Source organism: Carlito syrichta, unplaced genomic scaffold (assembly GCF_000164805.1).
Source record: "Carlito syrichta isolate Samal-C Ts95f unplaced genomic scaffold, Tarsius_syrichta-2.0.1 Scaffold302535, whole genome shotgun sequence".
Taxonomy (NCBI): domain Eukaryota; kingdom Metazoa; phylum Chordata; class Mammalia; order Primates; family Tarsiidae; genus Carlito; species Carlito syrichta.
Window position 1 is genome coordinate 150349 of NW_007246631.1, and position 23473 is coordinate 173821.

The window sequence follows — 23473 nt, forward strand, 5'->3', positions numbered from 1 at the left end:
CCTTGTTACCTGTCTCCGTCTCGCAGGCGCTTGAACTGTGTGCTGAGTAGGCACATGAGGGTGGGCCCCAGCCGGCTGCCGGGAACCAAGTCTTCCACCATGAGGGCTGGAAACAGGTCGATGTTGAGTGTGGAGCCATACAACCTCAAACAAAGAAGCAGAAGCTTAAGTCTACCTAACAGAGTTGTGGAAAAAATAACACAGCAAGTACAGGAAAAGTCCTCTGTGTTTTCTGGCACTGTTTTACATTAGACTTTCCCTTAACAAAGAAAATTTACCTTCATTTCTTTGAAGTATCTATCAATTATAGAATGTATTTAAAGAATTTTTTTGTGCTTTCTGTTACATACATATTAATTACACATATTTATTTGTATATATATTCACTTACTGTAAAAAATTTAGAAAAGCTAGAAAAACAAACAAAAAAAGAAGCCATACTTTTTCCTTCTATTCAGGGATAACTACACTTAACATTATAGTGCATACACTTCCAATATTTTTCTATAAATATATGAACAATAAATTCTATATAGCTACAGACATACTTTTAAAAGAATAAAATTTTGTCATACATTGAAAATATATCTGCCATCAAGAAATTATTTGTTAGGCATGGATATGGCAGAAGATTAAGATTTAAATGTTCAAGGACAAACATTTTCATCATTTTCTTCTAATTCCTTGGAAATATATGCTTACAAGCAAAGGCTTGACAACTTATACTACAGATCATTATCTAATCTTAAGACTCGACTGGGCAACAGGTGATGTCTTAGTTTCAACTGCTATTCAAAACCCAACTAGATTTTTTAAAAGCAAACGTTCTATCAATCCGATTGCCCTTTTCAACAAAGCTCAAATCAGCAACCTTAGACTGACCCCTACAATCGAGATAGCGTGAGAGAGCAAGAGAGGCACAATGAAGATGCACACAGGGCTGTGTCCCTCAGTGGCTGTTTGTCTTGCCGACAGAACAAATGCAATGTTACTCAAACCAGCAATGAGACTTTCAAAGGACAAACTGTATGCATTTTCTTCTAAATTCCATGAAACTCAAGCTGAACTTCCAGCTGTAAGATTCCCTGGGAGTAAACCTGGTCAGGAGGACCCTGATCCGGAGTCATCATTTGTGCCATAAATGCACCTGCTCCCAGATGGCCCCTGCTCCTGGGCGCCTCCCTCTCTCTTTCTGCCACCTGCCACTTCTGGAAGGGTTCCACCACTGTGGGGATTGGAGTGATCACATTCTTCAGGCATGTTGGGATGAAAACAGGAATCTGAAGCCTCCACCTCCATTCCTTCCACGGAAAGAACCTTGCAGATCTGGGATGTCACTTGGCTTCAGGGGTACGGGGGGACAGTGCCAGGCATGAGCTGACCCCAGGCCCTCAACTTGCCATGCTACCCTGAAACGCACACCTTCAACTGGGTGCCAATAAAGCAGATGAAAGCTGTGTAATCCCTAAGGTCTGCTGAAGATAATCTGCCTTCCGCATCACTTAGCTCCTCGTGTTTATGTCTCATTTGCCCTCTTAGTCAGTCAAGTGTTGAGATTAAAAAAATAAATGAGGGACTGGGAATGTGGGTAAATGTCTGTAGTTCTATGCCTGGGGTCTAGCATGTCCCAAGGCCTTGACCCACCAGCAGTACTGAGTGGATGCCTTGTTCCTCTGAACTGTTTTGAAATAAGGCTGGCAAAAGGGAGACTCAACTGGGAAAGCAAACCATGTCAGTGTGGATGAGAACAAAGAAGGACATGTAAGCACAGAAAAACACAGACAGTTCACATAAATCCTAATTAAGCAAAACTGTGACAAAAACTACACTGTGCTGGTGGGGTGGGTGCACATTTCTGAGAGCCAGGAATTTAACACCATTATTTAAATGAACACGGAAACAGAGTAAACCCAGTAGGACATAATGTTCACTTATTCTTAGCTTGCAATAAATTACAAGTAAAAATCACTTTTCTTCCAAAGGCACAGACCAAATCCTAACAGAGCATGTCTTCACTTTGGTGTTAAGTAACTCGAGAGTCAACTGGAGGGAATCCAGAAAATATGGGACGTGAGTCTTAAGAAAGTTTTCTTTTTCTTTTTAAAACAATGGAAATGAACAAGTCTTAAATACACCTTGACCGGCCAAATTAATTCATAAATCCAAGAACGATGAAGGCTCACAATGGGAAAACACTGATGAGTAACTGTTTTTATTTTCCTAAAATACCAAATGCAAATGAAGTGGTAGATGTAAGGTGTGAAAAAAAAAAAACAGCTAATGAGCACAGGACAAACGTGAACTCCAAAGAAAGGAGAGCCCCCGAACATCTACAATGTGGAGAACTCTGAAAGTCTAATTTCAAAGTTAAAAACTTGGACTGTGGCAGAGGATGCCAGGGAGGGAGCCCTGACCTGACCGGAGACCCCTACTGCCTGGGCAGCACTGGGTCTCTGCATGTCCTGCGAGTCTTTGTCATTTGGCAGTCCCAGGTGGTCCCAGGTGCCCTGCTGTTGCTGACAGCCTTTCTCTTAGAAGAGATGATACCCTCCTGCATGGCCATCCAGGCAAGCCAATGAGATCTGCTCCCAGAACGATCAAAGCTGTGGCTCGGAAGCCCACACCAAAGCGGTGGCCACTGGCAGGGGTGACACAGCCTGGGTCTGGGTAACAAGGTGGGTGCGGGGAGAGACTAGAAGTCAAACCTCAGGGGAGATTGTTCTGAAGGCTCTGTCTGCCAATACCAAGCTCTGCCTCTCCCTTTGCTCCTGATATGAGAGCCAGAACCTCTTCCCTGAAGCTCCAAACAGCCACAGTCTCAATTCCTGTGCTTTCCTCTCAAACAAGTCCATGCCAGAGAAGCAGAACTCACATCCCAGCTGAAAACTCACTGCAGCTCAGTCAGGCTCATCTCAGGAACAGAGTTCAGGACACAGAGGTGGCCTTAACCAGCTGTGCCTGGCTATGCACCCATCCCTGGCAGCAGCACAGTCACCAAAGGCCACCTGCTACTCAGTCCTCACCTTCATCAACGTATTTTATCTGACCGCTTCACAACGAAGCCTCCCACACACAGACAAATTCCACCACCACACCCCATGACTTGGGTCACCCTGGGCCTAGGCGTGCAAGCCGTCACTTCATGGTCCCACCCGCTCACCTTTTCAGCTTCTCCCGGATTTCGGGGTTTTTTATCTCGTTTTTCAGGTCCTCGAACGTGTGGGCTGCCGACAGGTTGCAGTAGACCCTGTAGTCATGATAGGGCGGGATGCCGTGGTCCCGGCCGCGCTGGATGTTGATGGCGGCCAGGTCCAGGGCCACCGTGTGTGCCATGGAGAACAGTCGCTCTGTGAGCTCTGTGTTCAGCAGTTGTGAGGGCACGCGCATCTTCCCTGCCACCCCGAACAGACCCCTGAGAAGCGGGTCGATGCCCCCCTCATTCACAATCCGGAAGGGCGAGAAGAAGGCCTTGTGGAGGGGGATGTGGCCTTGCGCAATGGGCTCGAAGTTCTCATCCAGCCGGTAGAGCAGCGGGTGGACGAGCGTGTGGCCAAAGCGGAAGGCAGCTGTGGCAAAGGCGTTGAAGATGCCAGCGTTGACGCCGGGGTCGTAGCCCCTGTACTCCCCCAACATCTTCATGCCCACCTCCCCCAGGACCTTTGGGAGCCAGTGCTGGTAGGTGATGTGCTGAATCTCCGCGCCCACAATCTTCCGCGTCTCATAGTAGATGGTGTCACCGTCCCAGTGCGGGTTCAGCTTGAGCAGCTCTGCAGCGATGCGGTTGTGCTCACGGAACCACAGCGTGTGCATGCTGGTCAGGCCCAGCTGCTCGTTGGCACGGTGGTCCCCAGCCAGGAAGCAGGGGATGGGGCTCTCATTCTCATCCCGCATGCACTCGGTGGGTGGTCCCGTGGCAAAGGGCAGCAGCGGCTTCCCGGATCGCTGCACGATGCCCTGCCTCAGGAGGCCCCGGTGGCTGGCCAGGTCGCGGATGCCCCGGGCCTCGTGGTCCGTGCTCCCATACACATTGGACGCGTCGATGTAGGACGTGAGCTGGTTGATCTGCTCCCGTGGGTACACGGAGTTCATGAGCAGCGACGTCATGCCGCTGCCGCACACGGGGCTGGACCGAACGAAGAACATGCAGCGCGCCCCGCTCCGGACCCGGGGGTCGTTGGGGGGGATCATGACGGAGAAGCAGGGGGGGTCGCTGCTGCACACAGAGCTGCAGTGCTGCCCGTCGGAGAAGCGTGCCTGGCTCAGGGCCACCACTGTGGAGTCCAGGTCGTGGTCCAGAAACTGGCCCCACTGCATCAGCATGTGGGTGAACTGCCCGTCGGGCGTGATGGCCTCCGTCCCGATCAGGGCTGTGGACACCAGGCGGGGCATGGGCAGGGCATGCCCGTTGTACAGTCGGTGGGGGTTGATGCCGCGGGGGGTGTTGAACCCGTTTTCATACACGGACTTCAGCAGCCGCTCGAACGCGGTCAGCGAGGCGCCCCACATGGGGTGCTGGAGGTTGTTGCACGTGCCGTCGTGTGTCCGGAACTTCTGGTGGAAGCACATGTCTGAGCAGTTGTTCACGCGCCGATGGGCAGTGCAGCCCGAAAGATTTGCGATGAGGTTCAGGTACTGCGGAGACACCAGGTCATTGTAGTGGTAGCCTGCAACAGGGAGCACAGGGCAGGACTTGACCCTCTGGAAAAAGTGCGATAGCCCGGCTCCCAGCATTTCCCAGCTGACGCCGTGCCATCTCCCCCAGCCTGACAGGTGCGGCTCAGGGAGCTCTTCTGATGGAAACCCTCTCACCTCCTATTTGGTAGAACTGCTCCTCCCCCTCCGCCAGCCCTGAGCACAGATGCTCCCTCAGCCTCCTGCTGTGTGGGTCCACCTGTCGACTCTCACACCTGGGAGACGCCCATGTGATGGAGCCCCCCTGACGTTCAGCAAGCAAGGCTTATGCGTTTTCCACTTCACTGTAGGCAGTGCCACATAGCAGATGTAAATACAACTCAAATGATCAAACGTTATCAGCCTCGCCACACTGCAGAGCTCACATTTTCCCAACACCTATCATTAGACACCTCTGATGGCTTTGAGGTTTGATGCTCCCTTGCCCAAAGTCCAATCAACTGCCACTTTCATTTACGATGCTTCCAAAATATTCCCAGGATCTATACCTTCTGTTTCATCATAAGGTAGAATCCCAGGACACATTCTAGAAGAGCCTCCTAACTGCAGAGCCCTCCATGGACATGCCCTCGCCGCTGTGGACATGTCCTTCCAAGGGTCTGGTGCAGGCTCCAGCCAGCACACCTTCTTGCTCAAACACCTTCCGTCTTTGCCATGAGCTACAGAAGCAGTTCCCAACTCGTCAGTTGGGACATTACTCCCATGGGTGACACAGAGTTTTCTCATCACAGCTCCTGGTCCAACCTCATGAAGTCCTGGGACCAGCACGCTCAGGCTTCTGTTTGCCCAGGCTGCCTCCCCAAATATTCACACATCCCAGGCCTTTAGTTTTCTCTTAGCCTCTTGTCTACCATAGGGCCTGCTGAAAAGCTACACATATGCACACACACTCACATGCATAAGGACATGCTCACACACAGACCAACTTAAACACTTGTGTGCCCACTCACTCCCTCATACACATGCAGAAATATGAACACACTCTCATGTGCAGACACTAATTCACACAGACACACACAAATGACCACATGTGTATACATGTGCACATAATCACAGGCTCACTCTAACACAGTCACGTGCGCACACTCACACATACATGCACTCATATGCACAGGCACACAGACCCACACTAACACATAGGTGCGCAACGCATGTGCTGAAACCTGGGCCATGATTGCCTCATCTTTCTGAAGCACCCCCAGCCCCTGCCTGGCTGCCACTGCGCAGTACACCTTGAAAAGAAGCAGGAGACAGCACTGTCTTATGGGGGCTGGTGTCCAAATATCCATGAAAGAACGCAGATGAGAACTGGAGGGTTCTCATCTGCGTTGGGGCTGGAGAAACCATCAGAGGCACCTCCCTGGCATGTCGAGTCTGTGTGGAGAACACAGCTGGCCTCCCACATGGCAGACTACCCACCCCATCTCGTGTGACACATAGTGGCACTTGCCTCACTGGGGCTAAAACATCGCAGCTGAAATGCCTGGCCTATTTTCAGTTACTCTTAGGAAGCCCCAGAAAATCCCCAACCTTACACAGCCCAAAAGCCAGGAAAGTGGACAGCCATTAAGAAAACCGCTTCCTTGTAAGCGTCCGGGGGCCTGGTGGCTGGTGTCCGGCTTTCTTCGAGCATGCTCACTTTTTTCCACAGCCTTGACCACAGGTTTAGAGGCAGATGAGTCCTGGAGGAAAGAGCAGGCACACAAGGCTCCTGCACTCGGCTGCCCAGGGCTGGATTCCGGCATCTGCCCTCACCCAGGGCAGGACCATCACCCAGTCTGAGGCTTCCAAAGCCTCAAGCATTGTGACTTCTCTGCAGGAAACACTATGACTTCTTTCTCATGCGGAGCAAATGCCAAGTCCTCATATCCCTGTGAGGTCCTTTCTGGCTGGATACCCCGAGACTCTATGCTCCCTTCCCCTTCCAGTCACACTGACCCATCTGCTGTTCCTCAGGGTTCAGGCTTGGCCTCACCGTGGAGCATGAGTATTCACTGTCCCCGCGGATGCTGCAAGGCCCCTTGGCTCTTGTGGGGTCCCTGTTCAAATGTCAACTTCACCCATGAAAATGCATCATGGCAATCCCACCAGGGCTCCACTCGCCTCCTTCTGTCTCTCTCTCTGCATCACTGCCCGCAACTGACTGTGTGCACTGACCTCCTCCTGGGCTATAGTCCGCCTTTCCCTGAAATGGGGGCTCTCTAAGGGCTGAGATTTTTATTTCTTGCATTTGTTGCTGGGATTATAACTGGCAGAGAGAGTGTGCGCAGACAAGTATGTGGAATGAATGAATACAGCAATGTGTACTCGCATGGGTAGCATTCACAAGCAGTTGATGTTTAGCTGTACTGCATTGTATTTACTGTTGCTTAGGTAAAACACAAAGCTATAAAATAATTTCCCTTTGTTGGGGGTAATTCTACTTTTTTTCTTTTTGCCTTTCAAGGTTTCCATGAATTAATATGCAATGGCATGCAATTCCTTACAAGGAGAAACTTCACCACAGCCTGAACTCGAGCAGGGGTTTCCAGGTGGGCTTTATTTTGTAGTGGCAGCAGCAAAAGTTCATGGGACCTGCCTGGTGAGGCTGCCACAGTCATGTTTAAAGATCTGAACTCGACCCTAAATGAAGAAAGGGAGGAAGTAGCAGGAAATTACATCCAGCAGCTTCCATTTCATCCTCTATACACAAGAAAACCTTCACACCAAAGAGACTTACCCAGGGACTTAGGACGGAGCTGGGGGAAGCCACAAAGAGCCCTCATGTTGGTGCCCCCTAATCCCAACCTCAGCTTGTGCCTGGCAAGCAGCAAGTGCCCAACAGATACTTGCTAGACAAGTGAAGTGGGTTCTGGTGTTTCTCCCCAGGAACATGCCAAGAGGTGAAGCTGGAGTCCACTCAGCAAGACAGGTGGGAGCATCCCTAGTCTACCACCAATGAGGGCAGGGGAGGCCAAGCGCACCCTCAGCATGAGAAAGCAGGACTTGCCAGTACTTGAGAGCTTAAGCACCGATGAGGCCTCCTAAGGGGCAGGACGAGGACAGGCTTAGAGCAGCCACTCCACTCACAAGGCGGGAAGACCCTCAGTTCTCATGTCCATGTCTCTCTCATCTCAGACCCACCTTGTGGAATCAGACTAAAGTTGAGGATCGCTTTTGCCCTGATCATAAAGCACAGGGTGACATTGGAGACAATTCGGAAAACACTGAAGCAATGCTACGGTGGTCCTCTCATCTCACAAGGACGGCCGCTGCTGCACTGTCTCAGTGCTGGGCGTGTCACTGCTGAAAGAGACAGCTGACACCACAAAGTCAGGGTCATCTACCCTTTCACCAACAATACAACCACTCACAATGATAATCATGACACGCACAGGTATCGCTTATTATACCGGGTGATAGCTAAGTGCCAGAGCAGAGTGAGGGAATCACACACCCCCCACGCCATCCCCATGCCAGCCCCAGGTGGTCTCCTCAACTGGTTTCACAGGAACACGCCAAGACCTTTTAGAAACATCCCTCCTCACAGCCACACAGCGACACATCTTGTGGGCACAATGTCCCTCGCTGAGCTTCGCCTGCTAAGGCTTCCCTTTATCACAGGAGGTCTGGACTGTCACAGCCTGCCAGGAAGGACGGCACAGCCCACCCCGGCACCGGCTGCACACACAGATCCTCTCTAGCCCAAGGAGCACACCATGGGTTTTCACATCCCCGGAGTTTTCTATTAGACTCAGGAGCGACAGCCACAGGGCTCAGGGGATGGAGGTAGAGGCATGCCATTCCTCACAAGGAGCAAGTTCAGCCAGCCTGGACGCGAGGACAGGCTCTCAGGTGGGCTTTATTTTGTAGAGGCAGCAGAAGGGGTTCATGTGACCGCTTGCTGAAACTGCCACAGCCATGTTTAAAGATCTGTGTGAGAAAACAATTTCCTAATTCATAAGCACAGTGGGACAGAAAATGCTGGAACTCTTCCCTAGGAATGTGACTTAATTGGGCATGTCTGATCCCATGACTCAGGTCAGGGAGGGGAGGGAAAGGCGGGGGCACTGACTTGTTCCGTTCAGGTCGACCATCAGGCCATGCTGCACGTGCTCCTGAATGAGCTGCAATGTCCGTTCAAATATTTCTCCCGCTCGTGCCTGTTCGACCGTGTAAGGATCCCTCGGATACCGGAACAAGGCCAGCAGGTCATTTGGGGAACGAGGACGGCTGGCAGTTTAGGGAGGAAAATGGAAGAACAAAACGGATTACTGAAGAGAAAAGCCACTAGGGTCCCAAAATGTATGATTGCTATGAATGTTTCTAGAGCTACTTTCTATAACATGATGTACTATACCTTACTTATCCGAAGTGGGAGGCAACAAAACAAAACAAAAAAACAAACAGACAAAAACCGGAAGACACTAAAAACAAATAGTTAATTAAGTCAGTAGAGAAAATCACAGTCATTGCATTTCAATTAAGATGCAGAGAAACTGCCTCAGAATCGGCAACAGGACCAAATACACCCATGACTAAAAATATTTGGTTTTTGCCAAATCATTTCATCACAAGCTAGAAGAATGAGTTGGAATTTTTTAGCCACATTTTGGTTGTGAGTCACAGTCGAATTCTGCCAGGAAAGCATCATCACCCCCTTTATCTCAGCTCCCAGCAAGCTCAGATGCCCATGTTATTTGTGATTTTTTAAGTCAAACATTTTCATCAGAGCAATAGGTTAGAATGGTGCACTAGAATTCATACACCCTTCAGCGGCTCCCCCACTGGAGGCAGCGACCTGAGGGTCGGCATGTTTACAGCTGTGCAATACCTGTCGAACAAATGCGTTCGGGTAGAGTTGATAGCTCTGTCCACAGTTGCAATGGCTTCCACAATGGAGGTGGCCACAAACGGATCTCCATTCCGACTGACGTCGGGAACTAGGAAAACACAAAGTCGCATATTACCAGAAGAAACACTACACAAGATACTCATAAAACAATGTCTAGACACTACATCATTTAGACTTTGGGCATAGTTTTTTCCAAATGTTATTTCTATTTTTCAAAGTTTAAATTATTTTGTTATAAATTCTACTAGACGCTGTTTTTCAAACAGTATGAAAATTACAGACTTCTAAAATTAATTTCTGGAATCATGCAATACTTTAGTAAGACAGGCAAAAAGAATTTCTACCACAAAACATGGATGTTCTGATACAAAACATGACAGCACGCAGGGTGCGTTGACTGAGGCCTCTCTGGGCAAACACCCAGCAAGCCCAGGGGTCAGTGGAGACACCTCAATTCCTGGTGGAGTGTGGTCTTCCACGAGGCCACAGCCTCCTTGGATGCCTGGATCCCACCTGCTCACCTCTTCAAAGACAGACGTGCTGCCCGGGACCACCCCCTTGCCTCACCCAATGAGTGCTATCACTGTCCTCGGCACAGCATCACAGGGCTCCCTCCCTCCCCACACACGCCACACACATCACACTGTACAAACACATCACGCATATCACACCACACACATATCACACTACTCAAACACATCACACACACCACACCACACACAGGTATGCGGCACACACAGTACATACATACTGCACACACATCACACATATCACACCACACACACACATCATACTACACAAACACATCACACACACTACATTGTACAAATATCACACACATCACACCACTCACTCACACATCATACTCTACAAACACATCAAACACATCACACCACACACAGATTCACAGCACATACACCATACATCACACTACAAAACGCATCACACATGTTACACCATACACAGATAGATACGCAGTACAAACAGCACACACGCCATACATATAGCACATTATCATACACACCCCACACACCACACTATACGGATACACACCATAAACATACCACATACACACATCACAATATACAAACACATCACACACATCACACCAAACACAGATGCAAGCACATACCACACACACAGCATATTACCCACACCACACACCACACACCACAGATACCACACACATCACACTGTACAAACATTACACACATCACACCACACACAGATAAACAGCAAACACAACACACATAGCACATTATCCACACCATACAGACATACACTGTACACATACCACATGCATCACACTTTATATACAGACACCACATTAGAAACACAAACACACCCCACACAAATTTACCCTGTCACCCCTGAAATCGCTATCTTCTTTCTCATCCCCTCTTGGCATTCCTTGTTCCCTGAATACACATCCAGCACTTGTTACTTATTTAAACAAGCCCAAAACTTTTGTAACATCCAGCATTTGGAATTTCCTAAATAAAAGAATCTCATTTTTAAACCAACTTTTATCTTGAATTACTGAAACAGCTCTTGCCACATCAACAATGACATTCATCTCAATAAACTTACAGGGTTTTTTTTTCCTTCAATATGCTTGCTCTTTTGAGAGACTTTGAAAACAACCTCACTGAAATGCTTCCATCACTTGGCTCCTGGGATAACACGTACTCGTCGTGGCAGAACCGTACCTTGCCACGACTGAAATATGCCCCTTCTGACGGGGATATGTCCCCTCCTAATGAGGATGTGCTCCCTCCTAACTGGAATATGCTTTCTCCTCACATAAATACGCCCCCTCCTGATAGTGCTATACCCCCTCCCGCCAAGGATATGCCCCCTCCTCACTGGCAGCAATATAGCTCCTCCAGAAGGAAATATGCCTCCTACTGGCAGAGACATGCTTCCTTCTGACAGGGACATATGCCCTCTGGGACAGGGATATGCCCCCTCCTAACAGGAATGTGCCTTTTTCTGACCGGGTTATGCCCCCCGACGGGGATGTGCTCCCTCCTGAAGGGAGCATGCCCCTTCCTGGCAGGGACAGATGGGCTCCTGACTGGGACATGCTTTCTCCTGATTTCCTCCGGGCCCATGAGGACTCCTTTTCAGTCCCAGGTTCCTTCCCTTTTTCTCTGTCTCCAGCTCTTGCTCTCTCTTCTTCTGTCTGCCTGTCTGGCGAGCAGAATCGGCTTCATCCCAGCCCTTGCTTCTCCTCACTGGACCCCTTGGGGGATGTCCTGTTGCTGTTTCCTCCTCTCCTGCCAGATCTCTGACTGCTGGTACTCCCCAGCCACGGTGACTAGTCACTTTGTCCATCTGCAGACTCTTCTCACATATTTCACCTAACCCCAGTTTTCTAAAGTATTTCTTTTTTTAAAATTTTATTTTCTTTTTTTAGTAATGATGACATCTCACCATGATGCCCAAGATGGTCTCAAATGCCTGTCCTCAAGCAATCCCCATCTCGGGTTCCCAAATCACTGGGATTACAGACTTGAGCACAGTGACCAAAATCTCCTGGTTTTAATGTTTCAGACTAGCACCATCATCCCTGAGCTCTTCCTTCAGCCAGCTGCTTACTCTAGGCTATTCAACCTCACTGAGTTCAAACAGAACTCTTCCTTCTCCTCTTCCCGCAAACTGGCTTCTCAACCACCTCTGTCTCTCAGTAGATGGCTCCAAATGGCTCAGGCAGAGCCCGGCAGTTAGCCCACTCTGTGAGCCGCTGGCCAACCTGTCGGATATGCTCTTGGCCTTATGCCCTGGGCCCAACTCCACCAGGGCCTCCATGCTGCCAGTGCTGATGCAGGCACGCCTTCTCCACCTGGACTCGCATCTTCCCGTCTCCACACCACGCCCCTTGTCGTCCTTTACTCACAGCCAAAGCCAACTGTGAGAAAAGCAGCTGGCTTGCAGCACTCCCAATGACTTACCATCGTGTCTGGAACAAACACCAGACTCTAGAGCATAGCCAGCAACAGGGCCCCGGGACTAGCCCCTACCAAGCCCCATCTCCCAGCACAGGGTTTCTCCCCACCTCCCTGGCATCGAGCTTCTTCTTCTGACCTCAGGTTCCTACACCTCGATTCTGGACCAGGCCACTCTTCATCCCTCATCTCCACATGGCTTCCTTCTTCTCAACATGTAACACACATGTGCTCAGTCTCCCTTGGCCACCCTCCACAAAAAAGAAGCCCTCCGCCTCTTGCTCCTCCCTCATCTTTCTATTCTGCACAGATCAACCACCCTTAGAGCGTGACATTCATTTCATAACTGTTTCTCACTCATCTCTTTCCACAGTGAGGGCAAGAGCCTGGCCCTCCTGGCTCAGTGTAGAGTCCCCAGAGCCTAGAACAGAGTTCAACACATGGAGACATCTGTTGAATGAATGAACAGACAGAAAAATAGTCGGCAGTGACAGGTGAAAACTGACCAGTCAGAAAGCTCTTACGCAAGTCCTATTTTACACTATGTTGTGCACTCATGCTGAGCTATCGATGGGCAAAACTAATCCAATTTACACGCCACGAACAAGTACATTCGGCAAGCTGATTAGCTCTTTTGTATATTTGAGATTTTTACCCATTTATAATTTAAATAGCTGAAAAGAATTTTGCTTAGGTAGAAATGCAATGTTTTTAATAGCATCTCAGAGCCTGAATTTACTGATTTTGGAATGTGATATTCTTGGGTTAATTGGTAGACAATAAGGCAGATGATTTTACAAAATTTGATGACTCTACTATTTCATTATTATCAATGGTTTAAGTTGAATTTGTTTTTCTCTAAGCAATGATCACAGAAGAATCCAAAAGCGCTTATCTACACTTTTTTTTAAAGGAAAGGAATTCAACAAAATGTTAACAATGGGTATTTCTTGGGGATGAAATTATGGGTGGGAGATTATTTTAAAATTTCAGAGGCAACTAATTCACGTTAAAGTAACACGTTATTTTTCAAGCATAAAAATAAATATTAATTGAATAAATCCACCGTTCTTTAGTCATAGGTTTCATCAACTTAGCTTTGCACTCATTTCATACACTATATACAATAAGAAAATAAGGTCACCTAGTATTTTCCTTCAAGTAAAAGTCTTCCAGAAATTCCACTATGGTTCACATTTGTTAATATCTACCTTGTTCAAGGTTCTGTGTGAGGAATTTGCCATACAAATTAATGGACACTGTCCTCATGTGCTAACAAGTCCCACAGAAAAGGCAAACCAGTCACGGTGAAAGGGGAAAAGGTAAAAATGGGGTCACAGTGGCAACTGTGGAGGCTCAGAGGCTGGGGTCTGTGGGGAGCTGGGAAGACAGCCAGAGGGTTGGGTACCTGGCAAAGTCAGACTTCTGTGTGGGCAAGGACTACGTAGGATATGCATGGTCTCAGAGTATGGCTAAGTCCAAGAAAACAGAGATCTGGAGTGAGGAAACATGCTATTGATGAAATGTGGGCTTAAGTCAAACCGTGAAGACTTTATGCAAAATTAAAGAGTATGGATTTTACCTTGGTGGCCAAAGGAAGCATGGAGCAGTGTCAGTGACACATCATGGGATTTGGGTAATAAGAAAGATAGATCAGAACAGCCTAGGGCTACTGTAAGGACTGAGACGCATTGAGAGCCTCAGGTCAGTGGACAGCCAGTGGCAGAGGGGCAAAGTGCAAGTGGGCAGATGCAGACACAGGGCCAGGATGAGCCTAGAACTACTGACTGGGTCTTGGGAAAAGGGCTGCCCCTGAGGTTCCCACTGAAATACATTCCTGGAACATGGGTATTCATGCCCAGCAGAGACAGAAATCCAGCAAAGAAGTACAGAATCTTACACAGCAATAAAATTTGCCAAAAGATGACTGGACATTATTCCTAGTTGGATCTAAATAAATTTGGATGATCCATGAGGAGAGCGCTGCCCAATGGATGGGCCACAGAAGCCTGCAGGTGCCAGAGCGGAAGGAAAGGGTTCAAGGCCTAGGCCTGGCAGAGCACCAGTGGAGTGTCTTCACCTGGGAGTCAGGGATGCCTTGTCTTCTGAATAATTCCAACACCCAAGCTGGTTGGCCTGAACCCAAACCAGGAGTCTGTTTTCTTTCTGGATACCAGGAGGCAGAATGTCTTGTGTAGCCATGAGCACAAAAAATCTTACCATTCACGCTGAGCACCATGCTCACAGAAGCAGACCCAATGGTGTTCCGGGCCACACATTCGTAGCGACCTGCATCAGCGGGGCCAACATCATTGATCGTTAAGAATCCCTCGGGGCTGATGTGAAACTTTCCACTTTCTGTTACCTGAACTCCGTCCTGGAGCAAAACAGAACACACATGATAATAGGAATAAGGCACAGAAGCAGTCGTTGTTCTTAGGGTGGAGGGCGGGGCAAGCCATTTGATTGGACTTTGCAAATGGAGAGTTCTCACAGGCTGTGCGCAAATCTACACAAACCTGGCAAGGAAGATGTCATCAGCTCTCTCAGTGCTGATTCAGTGGGAAAGACTTCCTACCCCTTACTGTGAGGATGACTTTCCATGACTGGGGTGGAAGCACAAATGGCTCCGCTGGGCTCCGTACTACCGCAGGGAGGGCCTATAGGAAGGCCTGGCACTATCCCTGGAGAGAAGGCACTGAGCTGAGATGGAAAAGAGGTTTCAGAAGCAGACACAGAAAAGACAGGGGGTGCCCCAGACCAAGGGAGAAGCAGGAAGAGGTGCCAGGCAGTGCACAGAGAAGAAAGGGAGAGGTGGGAGGCGGCATCGGTGGGGCAAGGGAGCCAGCAGAGGAAGGGCCTTTGCCACCCGCAACTCTCCTTCCCTGGGGACTGCATGAGCTGGCCAGTCCCCCAGGAAGCAGTCCACAGAGAAGCACGTCCACGGTGTGTGAATACTGCTCACGCTGCCGTGTTAGGCTTCACAAAAACAGCCAGGGAAAGTTAAATACCTCAAAGATCTGTCCTTGTTAATTATAAGACCATGAATTTAATAGGAGGATCTTTCTTTATTTTTGTCACTGAAAAGGTTTATAAAAAACAGGATGTCCCATGCTTGTTTTTTCTTTCTTTTTTTTTGTTTGAGTTGGAGTCTCACTGTCGCCCAGACTGGAGTGCAGTGGCCGCTCCCGGCCACCGCAGCCTCGACCTGTTGGGCTCTGGCGATCCTTCCGCCTCAGCCTTCCAAGTAGCTGAAACTACAGGTGCACGCTACCACGCCCAGCTAATTTTTTTTTTTTATTGTAGAGATGAGGTCTCGCCTGCCCAGGTGGGTCTCAAACCCACGGGCTCAGGCAATCCACTCACCTCAGTCTCCCAAAGGCGCGGGATTACAGGCTGAGCCGTTTGTTTTTTCTTATTAGTAAGAATACCCTCAGAGTATTTTACTTCAAGGATCTGGTTATTTTTTTTTCTGCTGCAGAAAAGTCTGCAGAGTCTCAAGAAGCAGGTAACAGGCTCCACCATATCTAAAGCTCTCGACTCCAACATCTCTAACAGCTCCAGCCTCCACCGCACCTCACAGCTCCCAGTTCTATCACACCTCACAGTTCCCGGCTCCACCACACCTAACCCAACAGCTCTTGGCTCTATCACATCTAACAGCTCCTGGCTCCACTGCACCTTATACTCTGGGCTCCGTGACACCCAAGAGTTCCCCGACTCCACTGCACCTAGCCACTCCCTGGCTCCATCGCACCTTATATTCTCGCCTCCATCACACCCAACAGCTCCTCGGCTCCACTGCACCTAGCTGCTCCCTGGCTCCATCGCACCTAATTGCTCCCCAGCTCCATCACATCTAACAGCTCCCCGGCTCCACCACACCTCATAGCTTCTGGCCCCATCACATCTAACAACTTCTGGCTCCATCACACCTAACAGCTCCCCGGCTCCGCCACACCTCACAGCTCCTGGCTCTACCACACCTCACAGCTCTTGGCTTCATCACATCTAACAGTTCCCAGCTCCATCACAGCTAACAGCTCCCTGGTTCCACCACACCTAACCACCCCTGGCTCCATCACACCTCACAGCTCCCGGCTCCATCACACCTTACAGCTCTCAGCTCCATCATACCTACCAGCTCCCTGGCTCCATCACACCTCGCAGCTCCTGGCTCCACCACACCTCAAAGCTCTTGGCTCTATCACATCTAACAGCTCCCATCTCCATCACACCAACAGCTCCCCAGCTCCACCGAACCTAACAGCTCCCCGGCCCCATCACACTTCCCTCAGCAGGAGTGAGGCCTGGGGTGTGAGTATCCTCTTTCCTACCTTGTTCCAGGTGATGGCTGGCTCGGGCTCCCCCTGGGAGCTGCAGGGGAGCTGCACATTGGTGCCCACCTCCACAGTCATGTCGCTGGGAATGCTGGCAAATACCGGGGTGACTAGAAGGCAAACAGATAGAGTCTAAGATGGGTCATTTATATCAAAACATTTTGGAAAAGCAAAATCTCCTCCTGCCTCCCCGCACTGCCCAGAGGCCCTGAGTCACAAGATGGGCCCTTTGCTGCCTCCCAGAAGCATTTACACAGAGTACCGGGACCCTGAGTGTCCCAGAGATTTCTCCATCCCACCTTCCAGGCACTAGGAGCAAATGGTAAGCAACGCTCCTCTGTGCTCAGAGACAGAGATAGACAACCTAGGGCCTGGGATGTGGCTGGTTGCCCTGTGTCTTCCCCCCCGCCCACCACCCTGGCAGGACAGTCCCGGGCATGTGCCATGTGGCTCACTGAGGAAAACAAACTCCAAGGACCCTGATCTTGGAGGAAAGAAATGCAGCCAGAGAGAAGAGTTTCTCACCTGAAAGCAAGGAAGCCACTACGTGGCAGGTCTGCACAGCTTGCTGGGAACCCCAACCCCCACATTCTCTCCATTCCCTCACTCATAAGACCTGCAGTCCTGCCAGGTCATAGGAGGGAAGGAAATCTCAAGAAACCTAGAGCCCACCCCACCAGGTCAGTCATCAACGCATTGACAAGACTCACAGGCAAGAGGCAAGCCTCCTCCAGACCCTCACTGGAAGCACACAGAATCAGGAGCCCACACATCCCAGCACCAGCCTCTCTGTGTAACCTGCATTGTTGCCACCACAGGCTCAGGTGTCCAGAAGGCTTCACCTCAGTCCTGGGCTCATGTCAGTGTCAGTGACCTGTGCACTTATAGAGGTTTCTTTATCTTTTAACCCCGATTCTATCAAGAGCAACATGAGGCAGCTGAGATACTTCTCACTGAAGGTGACAGGCAAAGGAGACATTCAGAAAGGACTAAGGGAAGCCTGAGGCCAACAGATGAGAGGGGAAACAGGGAACCAGGATTTCACCACATGAGATGTCATCTGGTGCTGTGTGTGGGTGGAGCTGACTTGAATAGACTGTGTACTACTTAAATATCTACCCTAGAAAGGGAAGTTAAGGAACAACCTTTTCCTCAAGTGACATAAATTCACCCAGAAAAAAATAACTGATGGATTTTACTTTAAGTCAGTCTTTTCTGAGTTAAAAACAACCATCATTAAAAATAAACAAATGTTTTCACCAGTAAAAGGGACATAGATCTGATTACTTATTATACAAGATCTTCGGGATACAAACACAGTGACATATGTAAAAGATAGCGGGAGAAGTAAAGGCTTTATAACAGTGATATTAATGTCAGCTACAGAAAATGTACACTTCCTGATAACCGATCTGAATAGACTGATGAAGCCTGTGGTCACCTGGTGCCTACCTCTGGGCTGCACAGTCAGGTGGGCCACAACCTTCTGGGAGCCAATGATGTTGACAGCCTGACATTCATACTGGCCCTGATCATGGAGGGCAACTCCGGAGATCCTGAGTGTTCCTGATGACAGGACAAGGTGCCGTCGGTCCACTGAGAGCTGGCTCCCTGCAAAGGCAAGCATCAATTAGTTGGACACTTGAGACTTATGTAGAACTTTAGCTCTGGATTTGAAAGCATCACAAAGCTTGTCTTCACCTGGGTCAGGACCTGGAATAATCTGGTCCTGGCCCTCTGTAAGCAAATCTTTGGTTCCCTCAGCAGACACGAAGAAACACCTGCATGCCATGATGCCTGTGTGGCATGATACATACACGTTGTGGGTGACTAACTCAGTGGGAAGTAAAATATATTCCCTGCTCCCCAGTCTCTCTAAGGAAGGGGCTGAGAGAGGCAGAGAACAGGGAGAAAAGTGCTGCATCAGGAGCCTGGAGGACATGGGGATCTGCGGAGCCTGAGAGGGCAGATCACAAGCTGGGAGAACTGGGAAGAAGACCAGGGGCTGGAGTTGCCACAGAGTCAAGTGAGGTCCCAACACGTGACCTCTGAGGATACACCTATCCTGTTCCCACACAGTAACTGCCTGAGAAAAGGGACAGCCAAGATTTGAGGTTCAGTCACATGCCTCCTCCCCAGAGACTTCAGGACCCCCCCTGGATGGGGTCCCGTAGAATGACAAAGGGATGGAGCTGGTCATTTGGTTCAAGCCAGAGTGCCAGGAGGTCTCAAGGGCATGCTGCCTGGATTCCAGCTCACGGATCCTCCTCCAGCCGACGCAGTAGCTGCCCTCAGGCCCAGCCTCCCCATCTAGGTGAGGCCTTATCTAGTAACATGCCAGGGTTTACCAGCTGAAGAAAGTGGGTGGGATCATAACCCCCAAATTAATGTGATCAGTAGTCATAACACTAAATGGGAAATGACATGAGAACTCTGGGATCAAAGTGAGAGTAAAAGTCGTTTGTCTTAATACAGGCCACGACTTTTTCCAGAAAATTTTATCCTACATGCTATTAGATTTCATTAAAGATGCTAATTAAAAGCAGAATCTAGAGACAATCTAGGAGAAGGTAGGTACCCCGAGTTCCTTCATAATGACAGAGCTTCTTAGCATCTCTCCTGCAGCGATGTCCACAAATTGCCATGGTCCAGGGACACCCCAAGAGCAGACACTTCTGCCCTCTCCCCAGCTCTGAGTCACGCTGGAGTTCACCACCGCTTGCCCTGTCCACAGATGCTGGATGTGCCTGGCTGAGGTGAAGACAGAGTAACTCCTGTGTTCATGACCTGAGCAGGCCAAGGGCCCCTGAACCCAGACTGACGTCTTACCTCCCTTGGTCCAGGCGATGACCGGCTGTGGGTTGCCCTTTGCCTCACACTGGAAATCTACTGTCTGACCCTCGATGACAACTCTGTCCTGCGGTGTCACAGTGAACTGAGGAAGAGCTTCCAAAGGAAAAACAGTTGATAAGGCCATTTAAACAATAAAGGGGCAAAAATGCCACACAGAAAGTGACCACTGTCTTGACAGGACACATGAGTGCTGGATTCATGCCCATGACAAGGAGACAGAAAGGGAAAGAGACTAGGAGAGAAAATGTGAGCAAAGCAGAAAGAAGATCAAGGGACAGGTGTGTGTTCTCAGACTTACACTGAGAAAGTGCACAGAAGATCATGTACTCATTCATACTAGGGACAACGTGCACAGGGCTTGGATAATGTCATGGTTTGGCTTGCAGCAGCAAGGCTGATTCAAAAAGATTTATCTCATTCTTCAGCCCATATTCATATTTGCAAATCGTTAAAAAATGTTATCTGAGGCCAGGCACAGTGGCTCATGCCAGTAATTCTGGCATTTTGGACAAGAGGATTACTTGAGCCCAGGAGTTTGAGATCAGCCTGGGCAACACAGTGAGACCTTGTCTCTCTCTATAACAACAACAAAAAAATAAAAATTATTAAAAAGATGTGTTGGCATGCCCCTGTAGTCACAGTGACTGAGGAGGCTGAGGCAGAAGGATTGTCTGAGACCAGGAGGTCAAGATTGTGGTAAGCCACGATCATGCCACTGCATTCTAGCCTAGGTGACAGAGTAAGACCCTGATTAAAAAAAAATTATCTGGTACAATTGTGTATGATGATAGAAATTATTATTGGGTGAAGAAAGTAAGTTACAGATTAGCATATCCAGTACAATTCAATTTTTATAAAAGAAACAACTTCACAAAAAGTAAAAGAAGAAAAAAGAAAATCAAAAACGTAGCATGGTTGCAATCCTGGATATACAAAGAAATCTAGAAAGATAGATTCACAATAAATTGTCAGTGAGGCGGGAAATGATCAGAGAGGCGTGTGGAAGGAAATACTTTCTCTATATTCACTTCTGTATGGTTTTAAGGCTTTCCAGCAAATGCCCCACTTCATGATTTGCTTAAAAATGAATAATTCATTTTATGGTCAATTAAGCAATCTGGAAATACATGGCAAGGTCGTGAAACTATGCATACTCCCAGGATCCTATGTTGAAAAATTGGTCTTAAAGAAGTATCCACAGTTGTCTGCACAGTGTAGTGACCAGCACACTACACATGAGCATGTGCGTGCACGTGTGTGCACACACACACATAAAACACACTCACACATAGTCTTGTCGGCCAGGTACTGGAGGTGAGGGGACACCACAGCCAGAACACACAGTACGTACTACCTAGCCCAGAAAAATCAACCCATTGCCCAATGTATGTAATTAGCCCAGTGGGGGCGAGTGCTGTGGACAAAAATAAAGCAAGTGAAGCGGACAGGGCGGAAGCTCTAGCTTGTAGGCAAGTAGGCTGGCCTGGGAGGACAGCGTAGAGCCAAGTGTCTCCGGTTCTGATGGCCGACACCCACCCTGAACGATGATGAAGGCAGTGGCATGGACGCTGTCAATGCTGTTGGACGCAAAGCAGGTATATTCCCCGCCATCCTCTTGGACCACGTTCTGGATGTAAAGGCCACCGGATGGTGTGATATTCACCCGCGGGTCAGAGGGCAAGGGGGTGCGGTCACCCCTGGTCCAGGAGATCTGCGGCAGGGGGTGGCCTGTGGCACTGCACTCCAAGGTGACGCTCTCACCAACCAGCACCTCCGTGTTCTGTGGCTGGATTACAAAAGTGGGTCGAGCTGTCACAATTAAACAAAAATTCTCAATTAATTTCTCCCAGCTGGACACATTTTTTGCTTGATTTTTCCTATGTCAGGTACTCATTCTATCTACTTACCTCCAAAATAAGTAAAGCAAACAAAACTTAATTGCATTTTCTTTTTTTTTTTTAAAGGAAAGTGCAGACAACAAAAATGGTTAACAGCCTTAGGTCAAACAAAATGCAGACAGCCCATGAGCCATGAGCAACCACAATTGACTAGCAAGAGTAGGATAGTAGGATATCATTAAACATGTGCTAGACTCTACAGAGAATTCTTACTTTTGCTTATTCTAAACACATTATGCTAATCTTGTTACACATAGTTAGTAGTTCTTATTGGCACAAAATATTGTTTGTAAAGTATAATTAGAACATAAAGTATCAATTTTACTCAAATAATGCACATTAAAACTACATTGAGATAATATTTTTCAACTCTAAATCTAGAAAAAAAGACCACAACCCAAGCACTTACTAGTGTGTTCTATGGGTGTGTTTGTGTGGGAACAGAACTCTGCCACATGGGTAGTCAACACCCGCACAGCCACGTGTGGAGCCATGGCCATACCTACTGAAATTAAGATGCGCAAACCCTTTGACCAGAAATCACTCTGCCAGGAACTTAACCCATGTATTATTTCTACAAGCATACACAATGACATTTGTACAAATAAACTTCTGTGTGTTTGTTTTGTTTTTGTCCTGCTGTTTCTTCAGGTCAGTCATCCTTCTCCACATTCTAGAATTCAAAAAGCTTCAAAAATCATGATTTTTTTTCTTAAGTTATTTGTTTGTGAAACTGGATCTATCTAGCATGAGGCCACTTCTAATCTTTATTTACCCCACTTACTGTGAATATTCATACAGTTCACTATAGGATATTAGCACACTTACTACAGGATACTGTCCAAGACTACTGACAGTGTATGTTGGTCTATGAATTATGTACCACATTACACTTCAAAAACATTTCTCAAGTTTCTGAATTTCTTTTTTCTTCTTTTTGAGTTGGAGTCTTACTCTGTCACCTAGGCAGGAGTGCAGTGGTTTAGGTGATTCTTCTGCCTCAGCCTTCCACTACAGGCACATGCCACCATGCCTGGCTAATTTTTTGATTTATTGTAGAGATAAAGTCTCACCAAGTTGCCCAGACTGGTCTCGAACCCGTGGGCTTTCACCTCGGCCTCCCAACATGATGGGATTATAGGCATGGTCACCGCACCCAGTCAAGTTTCTAAATTTCAAAGGACATGTGGCCCAAAGGATTTTGAATAAAGGATATTAACCTGTGACAGCTAAAGATTTTGAAAAAGTTTAAATATACTCCCAAAGGGAACTTGTTAAATAATTTATGGTGCATTTAGATAATGGTGTTCTGTGCAGCTATAAAAAGGAAGCGAGTAAGAAAACCCCTCATACATTGAAATGAAAGACTGGAAACACTTCTAAGATACGGCGAGTAAGAAAAATTGCTTGCCTTGAATGTGCTTACGATTTTTGTGGAAGGAGGGAGAATACACTACTATTAGTATTTTGGGAAGTAGGAATGGGATTAGAATTAAGTGAATAAGAGAAACAGGAGGAAGACTTTCTACCCTTTTTGTGTTTGTTTAATAATAACTTAGTAATAATCAAATACCTAAGCAACAACACATTATTAAAAATGCAATTTTATACTAGTATTTCTATAAGAATAGCAAACTGGAAGCTATGAAGTTGCTCACAGAGATGAGAGCACCAAAGTGGGCCTTGAGGGCATATGCAGAACCTTGCAATTTAAATTTAGCTTTAAAGGACCTCATGAAATACACAAGATGAGAGGAAGACCAGGGCAGGCCCTCGAAGAGGAGCTCAACAGAAATCTCTCTGGCTGAGGATCCAGCATGCAGTGCCCTTGGTATGAAAAAGAACTCCCTTCAGCCCTGTCTGCCCTACCCAGGGAACTATGCCCAGTAGAAGGGAGAAGTGCATTTC

At 48.2% G+C, this 23473-nt stretch overlaps 1 protein-coding gene across 1 annotated transcript in view; it reads right to left on the minus strand.

Annotated features, from left to right (window-relative positions):
- PXDN (peroxidasin) overlaps positions 1-23473 on the minus strand; it is a 53475-nt gene that overhangs the window by 8029 nt on the left and 21973 nt on the right. The window contains exons 9-17 of the mRNA XM_021711730.1: positions 21204-21476; positions 19644-19760; positions 18267-18425; positions 16812-16924; positions 14695-14851; positions 9506-9614; positions 8747-8904; positions 3161-4664; positions 10-144 (exon numbers count right to left, since the gene is read on the minus strand). Of these exons, the coding sequence (XP_021567405.1) occupies positions 10-144; positions 3161-4664; positions 8747-8904; positions 9506-9614; positions 14695-14851; positions 16812-16924; positions 18267-18425; positions 19644-19760; positions 21204-21476 (2725 nt within the window). The remainder of the gene's footprint in view (positions 1-9; positions 145-3160; positions 4665-8746; positions 8905-9505; positions 9615-14694; positions 14852-16811; positions 16925-18266; positions 18426-19643; positions 19761-21203; positions 21477-23473) is intronic.